Source organism: Antechinus flavipes, chromosome X (genome assembly GCF_016432865.1).
Source record: "Antechinus flavipes isolate AdamAnt ecotype Samford, QLD, Australia chromosome X, AdamAnt_v2, whole genome shotgun sequence".
Lineage (NCBI taxonomy): Eukaryota > Metazoa > Chordata > Mammalia > Dasyuromorphia > Dasyuridae > Antechinus > Antechinus flavipes.
The window spans coordinates 85,355,079-85,366,869 of record NC_067404.1 but is presented as its reverse complement, the minus strand read 5'-3'; the positions used below and the strand labels follow the sequence as shown (position 1 = coordinate 85,366,869).

The 11,791-nt window shown below is 61.5% G+C and overlaps 2 protein-coding genes across 3 annotated transcripts; one reads left to right on the top strand and one right to left on the bottom strand.

Annotated features, from left to right (window-relative positions):
• Positions 1–1,150: 1,150 nt before the first annotated feature.
• Positions 1,151–6,594, top strand: FOXP3 (forkhead box P3). Its single transcript, XM_051967951.1, has 12 exons — positions 1,151–1,419; positions 2,491–2,595; positions 2,748–2,889; positions 3,154–3,286; positions 3,645–3,734; positions 3,825–3,912; positions 4,286–4,366; positions 4,727–4,886; positions 5,055–5,131; positions 5,916–6,017; positions 6,145–6,266; positions 6,391–6,594. Exons 1-12 carry the CDS (start codon positions 1,243–1,245, stop codon positions 6,467–6,469), a joined length of 1,356 nt encoding a protein of 451 aa, XP_051823911.1. The 5' UTR covers positions 1,151–1,242; the 3' UTR covers positions 6,470–6,594.
• On the bottom strand, positions 6,491–11,591 carry CCDC22 (coiled-coil domain containing 22). 2 transcript variants are annotated; one of them, XM_051967949.1, is made up of 16 exons: positions 11,449–11,591; positions 10,901–11,078; positions 10,659–10,791; positions 10,476–10,576; positions 10,314–10,380; positions 10,016–10,173; positions 9,598–9,795; positions 9,296–9,502; positions 9,080–9,199; positions 8,876–8,992; positions 8,585–8,686; positions 8,373–8,480; positions 8,183–8,278; positions 7,492–7,551; positions 7,325–7,399; positions 6,491–6,899 (listed from the first exon to the last, which is right to left on the bottom strand). In XM_051967949.1, exons 1-16 carry the CDS (start codon positions 11,496–11,498, stop codon positions 6,786–6,788), a joined length of 1,884 nt encoding a protein of 627 aa, XP_051823909.1. In that variant the 5' UTR covers positions 11,499–11,591; the 3' UTR covers positions 6,491–6,785. The 2 variants fall into 2 exon arrangements, with proteins under 2 accessions (XP_051823909.1, XP_051823910.1); XM_051967950.1 differs by having other exon boundaries at positions 10,476–10,573.
• Positions 11,592–11,791: the final 200 nt, after the last annotated feature.

Here is an 11,791-nt window from a genome sequence, read left to right as displayed (position 1 = left end):
ACGAATCCCCGTCGCCTCCCCCGAGATAAAACGGCACGCAGAATAAGGGCGAAAGCCCAGACCCAAACCGAGTTCCAGCTGGATGTGCTCTTCCCCCTAGAAAGTTCTCCGGGGGAACGAGCGTCACGGTAACCCCAGGCCCGCGGCCTCCTCTCCCTTGGAGAGGGGGACGTTCTAAGGCTCCGACATCCCAGGGTTCTGCTGGGTCTCAGACTTGAATCTTGGAGGTGGAAGAGGTGGATATTCCAGGAATCGGTCTGAGAGCCGGAGCGTTCTGCGATTCTAAGACTCTCTGGTACACGTGTGGGATGGCGCGAGGCTGAGTGGGAGATGGTACTGATGTGGGTTGGACCTGCAGTGGCTGAAACAGAGAGATTTTAAAAACGAATTGGCCCACCCGTCATCAGTTGATGGGGCCATCGAGACCCCTGCCATCGGGGAGAGAGCAGAGGAAGGGCCGACTTGCCCAGCGCCCTCCAATGAGTCAGTAGTTGAACCGGGGTAAGAGTCTGTGATTCTAACTCCAAGACTTAGATTCGCAGAATTTTGGAACCAGAGAATCTTAGAATTTGAAATTCATAGAATTCGAGCCACTTAGAACTTGAGAGTCCCGGGGATGACTTTTCCACTGCCCTCTTCGTACCGTGTTAAAAATAGCACCAGGCTGCCACATGGCCCTTTGAGGCAGGGCTGGGTTTTCCCTCCATTTTAGTTTTCTCCAACTGAACCCAATCAATTGTTTTCGAGACCTCAGGCTCCGGAATAGGATTACGTCATTATTTTCGGGAGGACTTAAATCGAGCTGGCTAAGTAGTTTCTCTGCCCACTGCCTTCAGTGTCTGAACTTGCCTGTGCCTCCCCCCTCTCTGGATCTCAGTTTCCCTAATGATCTCCTCTTAGGAAGTCTTCTTTCAAAGACGGAAGGAGAGAGAGGAGGAGAGAGAGAAGAGGAAGAAGAAGAAGAAGAAGAAGAAGAGAGAGAGACAGAGAGAGGAGAATGGAGAAACTGTTTTGTTGTTAGCAGACACATGCACTCATCCCCCCTGCCAGGCCAGTACGGGGGCGCTCGGCCTGAGATAGAGAAAGCAGCATCTCTCCGGGGCCCGAAGACCACACAGAGGAGAACTTCTTGTTCTCCCATCATACCCTCGAGATTCTCACCTCTCTCCCACGAAGCCCATCTCAGTCTGTCTGGACCCAACAACCATATTTTCTTCCTCAGGCTACCCGAGGACCGGCTTGATGCCCAACCCCAAGCCACAGCAAATCCCGGCAGCCTCTTCCGTGGCTTCCTCCGGCCTCGTGGCTCACATGAAGAATACCGAGCTGATGACCAGAGGGCCCTTGGAGTTTCCATCCTGGGAGGTTGGACCTCCCCCCCGAGGGGGACCCACTGGGGCAACTGCCTTGTCACCGCAGGTAGGTCTGGGCCTAAGGGGCTAAGGACTTGAGAGGGAGGGTGCCCTCTCCTTGCATTAAGGGAACCTTCACCCCTATATCTGAATCACTGGGGGAAGAGAACAGAGGAAGTGGTTTCTGGTCTCTCTGAAGGGGTGAGGGGGCGCTGTCTGTTTCTTATGCAGATCTCAGCAGCGGGAGAAATTCCCCTCCAACTACGGTACCTACCTTCCTTACCACCTGCCCCCCCATCCCAACCCAAACCTTAGGGAGGGGGAATAAAGGGGAGACAGAGACAGAAGGGACAGACACACTTGATCAGGTGGCTTCTGGGCAACCCGAAATACATAGCTACCGTCATATTTGAAGGGGGGAGCAAATAACTGACTTCAGTCACGTAGCGAGTGACAGAGAAAAATTCCAAAGCACCCCCTCATCGGGAGCACGTGGAAACCGCTTCCCTTTGGTCCCCGCTCTCTGGGTCCACGCACGCGGCCCATTGATCTGTGGGCCGAGCCCAAATGAAGATGGGAAAGGGCCTGGCCCAGTGGCTACTGCAGATACAATACCTCCGGCCCCAGAACTCCCCCCAAAAGAGAGAATCGGGCCCCCGGGACAGAAATTGTTTTTTCATGGAGTCGTCCTGCCAGCGGTCTCCATGGAGATCCCCAGGACCCATAAGGAACAGAGCAGCAGCAGCAGCTGAAACCAGAATCTCCCTTCCTGATCGGGCCGTCGGGCAGCTCCACAGGCTGCCGCCCTGGCTCGCTCAACTAGAGAGAAGGCTAGGGACACAAAGGGCAGCCACAGAAGGCCCAGGGAGACAGTGATCTGGGGCCCCGGGAGTTAGGCTGGCTTCCATCTTGAGCCCTGGACATCCATTTGGCCCCAGATAGAAACAGATTTGAGATCAGTGGGTAGAGCTCTCCCAAAGCAGATGGGGCTGCCTAGGGAAGTAATGGGCTTCTTGGGGCGGAGGCTGGAGGCCCACTTGCTGGCCATGTTGTCCCAGCATGGATTGCACGAGATGCCCCCTCCAGGGGATCCTTCCCCAGCCAGAGATTGTGACAGTTTCTAATCTTCCCCTCCCAGTTGCCGGCGGGCCCCATGGTGATGGTGGCCTCGTCAGGTACGCAGCTCGGCACGTCCCTGCACCCCCAGGCCCTGCTTCAGGAAAAGCAGCAGTTTGTACACCAGGTACGGATGGAGCGGTGTCGGCCCCACCTACTCCCTGTGAATCCGGCCAGACCGACCCCCTCACACCCCCATCTTGTGGGTGGCTGCCCCCAGAGAGACAGAAGCCGCGAGGGCCGCCCTCAGAGACTCTCTTCTCCCTTCCCGTTCCTTAGCTGGCATCCGCCGAGGTCCTCAGCCGGCCCCCGCTGGTGCACGTGACGCCCCTGAACGCCCCGGCCCTGCTCAATCTGCCCTCGCCGCCTGGAGTCATCACCCTCAAGACCAGACCTGCCCAGCTGCACAGCCTTCCTCCTGGTAACGGCTTACTGGGGGCTGGGCTGGGGGATGACAATGTCTTCCCCATCCGAGGCTCAAAGAACCCTAAAAGTGCAATTCCAGGAGACCTGCAGTCCATCCCCCATCACAAGCCCCAGACTTCTTAACTGCCACGGATCGGGGTTCACCGTCTTCCCGAGACAGAGGTCGCTGAAGGCCATGGAGCCCGGGAAGGCTCTCTGGGCACCAGGTGTCCTCCTTCACGATGGCTTTCTCCATTGCTCTTTCTCTCTTCCCCTCCAGGGATCAACTTTGCCAACCTGGAGTGGCTGCCCAAGGAGCCGGCCAACATGCTGACGACTTACCTCTGTGCCTTTCCCACCGGGCCCAGCCCCGGGGATGCCTCTGCTCTCCGGCTCGGCCCCAAGAAGGAGAGGTCAGCGGCCCAAAGCTCGGAAGGGGAACGACTGGAGGCTCTTGGCAAGAGGCAGCCTGGCCTTGTGGGGAGCGGGATTGGGAAGTCCTGAGTTCCGATCCCACCTCTGGGTCCATGTGATGTATGATGTGCCCTTGAACCTCACTTTGCCAGAGGGCTTGCCTCCCTGCACTCTCTGGCCTGTCAGTGCTTCCCAGGGCTGTACCAAAAAGAATGGGGCGGGAGAAACTGAGGCACTTAGAGCCCTGCTGGTGGGTGTGCTGGGGGAAATTCAGGCAAGAGCGGGAAAGAAATCAGGCCCAAGTTCCCCAGGGGCAGCCAGAGCAGGGCAGTGACCCATGGCTCCCTCCCCACACAGCATCCTGCAGATGTGCACCTTGGACAGCTCCCAGAGCTGCTGGTGGCCCGCCTGTGAAAAGGTCTTCCCTGAGGTGGCAGAGCTGGTAAAGTGAGTGCCGGGTACCAGGGAGGCGAGGGGGCCCGGCTGCTGAGGCTACACAGCTCCAGCTATTCTGTCTCTCCCACCTCCCTCCCCTAGACACCTCCAGGAGGCCCACCGCCCAGATGAGAAGGGGAAGACCCAGTGTCTCATCCAGAAGGAGGTGGTGCAAAACCTGGAGCAGAAGGTGAGAGAGGGTCACTTCCCAGGTCAGGCTGGGCGCCTGTGGCCTGAGGCTGCAACAGAGCTGCCCGGCTGCTCTGGGCAGAGCTCGGGACTGGGCCTCGCCCACAGCCCAGCTGCGTTTACCTTACCCAAGCAAGTTTACCTTAGCGGGCCTCAGGCTTCCTTCTCTGTAAAACGGGGATCACGATGACACCTCCCTCCCAGGGCTATCATGAGCACTCAGTGTGGTCAATGTAGCGTAGAAGTGAGCTATCACTGAGGGGCAAGGTGGGTGGAAGGGACGGGTCCAAAGAAAAAAGGACGTGAGGCCACTGAGGGAGGCGGCTGGGGGCTGGGTCACTGGGCAACTGGCTTATCTCTGTTCTTTCCCCCAGCTCTTCCTAGAGAAGGAGAAGCTGGGGGCCATGCAGGCCCATCTCTCTGGGAAGCTGGCACTGGCGAAGCCCCTGGCTCTGGTGAGTGGGCCCATTCCCCCTACGGGAGCCTCCACACCTGCCCGTAGTCTTAGGACATTGGCAGCGGAGCCGCTCTTACCGATGGCTCCCTTGAGTGGGCCTCCCCGGCCCATGAGGGCTCTTACAAACCGGACACGCGACCTTAGGGCCAGTCATGGCCTGCATTGATGAGAGGCCCAGGTGGTCACTGAGCCTCCTCTGGAGGCCTTCTCACCTTCCTCACTTGTGAAGGGATGGGGCTAAAGAACCTCAGGACACCGCCCCTTCCCACTGAAAAGCTATAACCTGAAGCACCTTCGTGATGCTCCGAGGGCTCCCCTGCCCAGCGCCTCAGTCTCCCTCTCCTCTCTCTGGTCCCAGAGCCCCTCCACAGAGAAAGCCAGCTACTGCCCAGCAGGGAGCCTGGGCCCCGCCTGGGCAGCCTGGCCAGGGTCCCTGGGAGACAAGGAGGAAGCACACCTCCCAGGCCAGGGCCTCTTTGCTGTCAGAAGGCACCTGTGGGGCAGCCACATGTCACCAGGTGAGCATGCCCAGGTGGCCCAGCCCAGCCACCAGCTCCTCTGAGCCCCTTCAGTACTGGAGGAAGTACTGGTCTCTCTTGGGCCCCCTGGAGTGGGGGGGGGAGGGGGGAGGGGAGAGCCTCGGATTAGCAGGGCCTCCAGTTGGCTCACTGAGCACCTCTTCTCAGATTTTGTCCATAACCTGGAATACTTCCGATCCCACAACCTGCGGCCTCCCTTCACCTACGCCACGCTCATCCGCTGGGTAAGCCGAGCCAAGCGAGCTTGGCATGCCGTCCCTAGGCCCAAGCCAAACACCCGAACCCCCTTTAAGGCCCCGAACTTGGCCTCGGCCTCGACCCCAAATTGAAACCCACGGTGACCCCACCCCCAGAAGTCACCTCCAAGTAAATTCAGTGAATACAGATCTCCCTGGGAGAGAGGGAGAGAGGGAGGAAATGAAGGACAACTGCCTGCCCTTCCCAGAACCTACTGCGCTGGTGCTAGCCAAGAAAGAAACGGGCCAGCTGGAGAGAGGAGGGGGAGAGGCAGCACCCCAACTGAGCCTGGGAAGGGCCGAGACGGGAAGAGGGAGATGGTCAGCTGGGAGGAAGCCACTTTTGGAGGGGGTTGGAGGCCAGCCCACCTTGGGGGAGGGATAGTTCTCCTTGTACTCCTTTCCTTAGCTTTATCCAAACCCAGCCTGTGCCACTAACCCAAACAAGTTTTTTTCCCTGACCCTGACCTGACAGGGTCCATTGCCCCATCCCCAACTCCCAGCCCATTCCTAATCGCTGCTGGATCTGGTGTGTGTTTGAAAGGGGTGGAACCCCGGCTTTGCTGTTGGCACATATTTGGCAGAGGCCATCCCCCTCCCTGTCTCCTCCTCCATAAACCAAGAGATTCTGCCTTTGGATTCCATTTTCTTCTGACTGCCCAAACTGAGCTCTGAAAGGACCCCCTTCCTCTAAATGCCCTCCCCCAGGGGTGCTAGGGATGAAGGATAGCTCCAGGGAGGGAGAGGGGGACATTGCCTCTCTTGCCCACAGGCCATATTGGAAGCCCCTGAGAAACAGCGGACGCTCAACGAGATCTACCACTGGTTCACACACACCTTTGCTTTCTTTCGGACCCATCCAGCCACCTGGAAGGTGAGAGGCGAAAGCTCCGGGGGGGGGGGTGGGGGGGGGAGCCCAAAGAGCCTCATCTCAGAAGGTTCTGGAGTCCAGGAAACTCAGGGGGAGAATGGCAAGGTTCAGGTGCCCCCGTTCCCCACAGAACGCCATTCGGCACAACCTGAGCCTGCACAAATGTTTTGTCCGGGTGGAGAATGAGAAGGGGGCCGTGTGGACCGTCGACGAGTTTGAGTTCCGAAAGAAGAGAAGTCCGAGACCCAGCAGGTACCCAGGGCCCCGGCCTGAGCTCTGGCCCTGCTAAACTCACTTCCCGGAAGCTCCTCTGACCAGGCCAGGGAGGAGGGCCGTCCTGCAGTGGGTGAAGTGACCCTCTCCGCTGTCCCCTCAGAGATCAAGACTTGAAACGCCTGCTGTCCTGTGCCCCAGTGGCCGTGCCCGAGGCCTGGCTCCCGCTGCCCCCCAGCTGATCAGCCTCCCCTGAGCCAGGCTGATGAAGGAAACATCTTTATTGGCTGTCTTTCTTGGGGGGGAGGGGGAGGGGAGGTGAAGGAGGGCTTTGGTTTCCTTCCACCAATAAAGGCCTTGTAGCTGAACCGTGTATTGGCAGAGGGTGTGCTTGAAGGAAAGAGCTCTCAGGGCTCATGCCCAGGGGGAGAAGGGGACGGGGAGACCTGAGGGAGAAGAAAGGAATGGGGAGATCCAGGGGAGAAAAAGGGGACGGGAGGACAGGCAGGCTAGGGAGAGGCAGGACAGGGAGGTCCAGGCCCAGAGACCAGGGCTGCCTCAGGCTTCGTGGATTCGGCCCAGCAGGCCCGCATTCTCTTGCCGGACGGCCCGGTAATCCTCTAGGATCTTCTCCAGATTGCTCAGAGTCTTCTTGCCGGTCTCCGTCTCGATCTGAGGAGTGTGTGAGCGTTAGGGAGGGTGTCCCCGACTGTGCCACTTGTTACCCAGTCAGGTGGCCCGAGGTCCCGATGGCCCCAGCGTGTGTGAGACTGTGTGAGGGGGCGCTCAGTGAGTCCCTCCTGGACATTTCCCACTGAGCCCTGAAGAGCTTCCTAGACTTCCTTCTGCTCCCTAAGGAGAACTCTTGGGGCGTGGCCACCTCCTCCTCCTCCCCGGTGGTAACTGCCAGGGACTGGTGCTGTCTCAGATGCGTGCCAGTGCCAGCAGCAGCTCGGGGAGCAGCCTCATGGAGACTCCCACGCTAGGGTTCAGCTCTCCTCGACCCCAGCGCCCGGTAGTCGAAGGAAAGGGAAGGCTACGCTGGTGGTCCTGGCTTTACCTGGGCAGAGGCCAGCCCGTCCTCCCTGACTCCTTACTTGCTCCTCCAGGTCTCGGACCTCCCTCAAGATGGTCCCAGTGTCCTCTATGGTCTGGATGAGCTGGCTGCAGTTCTGGGACAGATAAAGGGAGAGGGGGAGGTCAGGGGGAGATACCCCCGCAGTGGGGGCATGGGGGTGGCCCCGGGGAAGCACAGCCAACTCACTTCGTGCAGGGCCGCCAGGTACTTGTAGGCCTTCCTCACCGAGTCATCCTTCTTGGCGTCCTGTGGGAGCAGTGAGGGGAATGGGCCGAGGGCAGGGCGGGGCCCGGGGCCCGAGGAGCCTGGGCGGTCCCATGGCTGGAAGGGAGTCCACAGGCCACGGCATCTGGGCAGGCTTTGGGCCGCTCACCCCAGCCGTCAGGTGAGAAGAGGAAAGCCGGCGGCTTGGGGGTGCCTGAGGGGGCTTTTCCAAGTGGACGTTCATACCCCAACCTTTCCCTCTTGTGGCAGCCATTGTATACCCCCACCTCCCCGCCACCCCCTCCCTCCAACCTACAACCGACACCAGAAGCCTCCCGTTGTTGGCTGCAGGGAGGCCTTTGGGAGGCCCACCCGGGTCCACGCCACCCAAGACCGGCTCTCCCCCACCTAGTGTGAGAGCACTCAGTCTCTGCATCCAGGCCTGGGAAGGAGACGCCCAAGAGCTTGGGGGGCTGGCGCTAGCCGTTGAGACTCACGGCACCCACTCAGGCCCAGATGGTCCCTTGGGCCGCTACCTCTCCATGTGGCCTCAAAGGCGGTGATGGTCCCGCTTGAGTCCAAGCCAGCCATACGCCAACTGTGTGGAGCCCAAGAAGGAGGGGAGGGGCCCCCCGCTGGCCCGGCCTTCCTCCCGGGCACCTGGCGCACCCACCTTGAAGACCAGTTCGTCTGTGACGGCAAAGGTGCGGTCCAGCTTGCCGGTCAGGGCATTGATCTCTTTCTGAAGCAGTTTGGTGTCAGAGAGAATCTGGGAGAGCCAGGGAGAAAGAGAGGTGGCTAGAGGGGGAGGCTGGGCCGGGGAGGCCGGGAGGCTGGGAGGCGGGGGCCTCGGACACACTCACCTTGGTGATCTCCTCCTTCTGCTTCCTGATGCTGCCCACGATCTCCAGGATGCGATGGGTGTAGGCCGAACGAGCCATGTCCCCGGGCAGGGTGTCCAGCTCGGCGACCTGGGCGGGGAACCGGGGCCATTTTGCTCTTGGTCCCGTCAGCGTCCCACCAGCCCCGGGCCCTCCTCCCCCTCGGGGGGCCACCCGCTGGCCTCGCTCCTCACCAATTGCTTGTATAAACCTTCCTTGCGGCGGGCCTCCGCGGCCGCCGCACACACGCACTCTTGCAGGACCTGGAGCTCGGCCGCTTTGTGCGACGACTCCAACTGGATGGCAAGGAGAGGGTCCTCAGTTTCCCTGAGTGTCAAGGTTGGGGGCGGGGCCGACAGCTCCTCCGCACCTGACTCAGGGACGGTTCCTTGGGCGATGACCCCGGAGGCCGTCCGGCCTGGTCCCCCCACTCCCAAGGGAGGCTAGCAAGACCACAGAGGAGGGGGTGTGGCAGGTGTGGTCACCTCTCTCTGGTCCCGGCGCTTCTTCAGAGCCCGATACTCAGCCAGTAGCGGCACTCGATGTCTCTCCCACTGGCCGGCCAGGTGGATGACACGCTGGGCACTGGCCTCCACCACCACCTGGACTCGGCGGAAGGGGAAAGAGGCAGTCAGCAGAGGCTCCAGCGCACACGGTTCCAGCAGGCCCTCCTGGCCAGCCCCACCGACCTGCAGCTTGGCCAGGTTGCTGGGGGCGTCCGGCAGCAGATCCACAGCCCGGCGCTTCAGCCTCCGGGCCTGCTCCCGCTCTGTGGTGCTCAGCCAGGCTTGTTGGGCTTCTGCTTCCACCTGTATGCCGGCTCCCAGTCAGTATCCTCCTCCTCCCCCCACCCCCGGCACCCTTCAGAGCTCCGCTGCACCCCCCCCAAATCATCCCCCCTCCACCTGGCCCGTGCTAAGTGTCAGCCTCTTCACAGTGGCCCCAGCCTCCTTGATGCTCTGGCCCACGAGCTCCAGGTGATCCTGTAGAGATGCCAGCTCCGCTTCCTGCCCCGCCCGCAACTCCTGCTCCAAGCGGCCGGGGGACAGCGGGGACAGCAGCGAGGGGACTTCTGTGGGGGCCAAAGGTGGAGCACGGGTGGCCTCCTCTTCCTGGGGGAGAAGGGAAGGACAAAGAGGGATGCGCCTCCAGACCCCTTGTCCACTGCCCACAGCCCCTGGCCGCCTGCACGTCCCCCGGTTGCTACCTGAGCGAAAGTGAATTTCTCGGCGTGTGTGAACCTGGAGCCCTTCCCTCGAGGCTCTCCGGAGCCAGGTCCCCAGCCACAGAGGAGTTCGCCCAGGTCCCGGCCTGGTGTTGGCACCCCCGAGGCGCCGGATGCAGCCTGCCCCCAGCTCTGCCTCAGCTGCTCCACCAGCCGCGGGGCCAGGTGCCTCCTGCGAGACTGCGAGGAGAGAAGGAGCGCCTTGCACCCCTCCGTTCCCCATGCTGGTCCTCACCCAGGGCCCAGCTCTCTCCCCTAACACCCAGGCAAGGCTGAGGCTCCCTAAGCAGAGGGCGTTTGCACAAGCAGAGGGCAGAGAGAGGAAGGAAAGAGAGTGAGGGTGAGAAAGCAGGGGATGGATGAACGGAGAGGAGCTGAAGGGGCTGGAGGCTGGCTTCACCTTGTCCACATCTCCAGCAGAGTCTCCTTCCGGCAGCTCATGGAGCTGGGCCCCATGCTCCTCTAGGAACGAGGCCACCCGGCTGGCCTGACACGGGATCTGGGCAGGGGCCGGGGCCACCAGGGGACCCCCCTGGAACTCCCGCACCTCAGAGGCATCTGGCAAGAGGGAGGGAGAAACGGCCTTGGCGTCAGCCCCGGCCCTCCCGCAACAGGCAGCTCGCGGGGCACATTTTCCATACGAAGTGGCGCCGGCTTCTCGTGGGGGCCAAAACCCCCAAGCCAAGGTCTTCCCTCACCTTGCAGGCTCTTGGCATCAGGGAGGATGAATGACTGAACGTGGAGAGGTTTCGGACGGACGCGGTCCTGGGCAAGAGAAAGATGGGGAGAGACCGGGAGCGTGTCGGGTGGCAGCATGGCCAGGGGCGGAAGACGGGGGCCAGGGAGGGGAGGAATCCTACCTGGTGCTTTTGGGGCCTCAGGACCGGGGGCACCCACGGCTCCGCCAGGAGGTCCCTGACTTGGGCGCCAACGGCCCGGAGCAGGATGGCCGACTCACCTACTGAGCAGGGGAGGAAGGCTCAACTTGAGTCTCGAACCGATGGGGCAGGCCCAACCCCTCCCTGCCGGGAGGCCCCAGATACCTGAGGGCTGGGTGCTCTCCTGGGCAGGGTCGGGGGGCAGCCGTTCTGCCAGGAAGAGAAGAAGCTGCCGCAGGTCCGGCTCACTCGGGTACAGGAAGCTCTGGTAACCAAGCTCTCGGGGGTAGCCCAGGTCCTGGTGCCATGTGACCAGCAAAGAAAGGGACAGAAGGTGAGGCGCGCCGTCTGCTTCCTGCAGCTCCCTCTTTCCTTCTCCTCCCTCCAATGGGGGTCCCAACACTCACCGAGCAGGCCTGGGCCAGACTCACGCCGAGCCGAAAGCGGGCAGACATCCCGGGAGGCAGGTGGGGGGTGAGGCCAGAGCTCAGGGAGGGGCGAAGCACTTGGAGGCAGCCCACCACGGCCGCCACAGCCAGCTCCGCGGTGAAGGCCCGGAGGGACTGGACATCCTCGGGGATGGCCCTGTCAGGGACGGAGGGCTCAGGCCTCAGGTTACTGGCTGGGGCTGGGGGGGAGCTGGGGGGGAGAGAATCCTAGGACTAAAGGCCCTGGCTGGGGGGGGGGAGAATCTTGCTGGGAGGTATCCTAGGACTCAAAGTCCGTGGCTGGGGGGGCGGGGAGCTCCTAGGACTCAAGGCCCTAGCTGGAGGGGGAGGGCGGGGGGGAGGGGGGGAGATCTTGCTGGAGGGATCCTAGGACTGAAGTCCCTGGCTAGGGGGAGGGGAGTCCCGGGGCCCAGAACCCTTGTTGAGATTTTGGCGCTGCCTATTTGAGGAAACGCCAGGTTTCCTCAGTTTCCCTGAAGACCCCGGGCGACTCCCCGGGTTCTTACGAGCCCGCCTGGCGCAGCGAGTGGATCAGAATCCGGTCGGCCTCCTCCATGCCGCCCTCCAGCACACAATGGTCAGTTCGATAGCCTCCGCGCCGGGATCGGACTCCTGAGTTCCGCCTCAGAGCAGGAGGGTGAAAAACCAGGTCACCTGACTTGAGCGCGCGGCGCCTTTTGGAACTTGTAGTTTTATTTTCCTCCTCATTTCCCTGTCCTTGTGAACAGAGAGGAACTACCGCATGGCTCTCTGGGACTCGTAGTCCTCAGGGCTCCCAGAACTTGCGCATTCTCGTTCTCGTTCCTCGGTTCGCCGGACGCCCCCTGGCGGTGGAGCACGAACTGGATG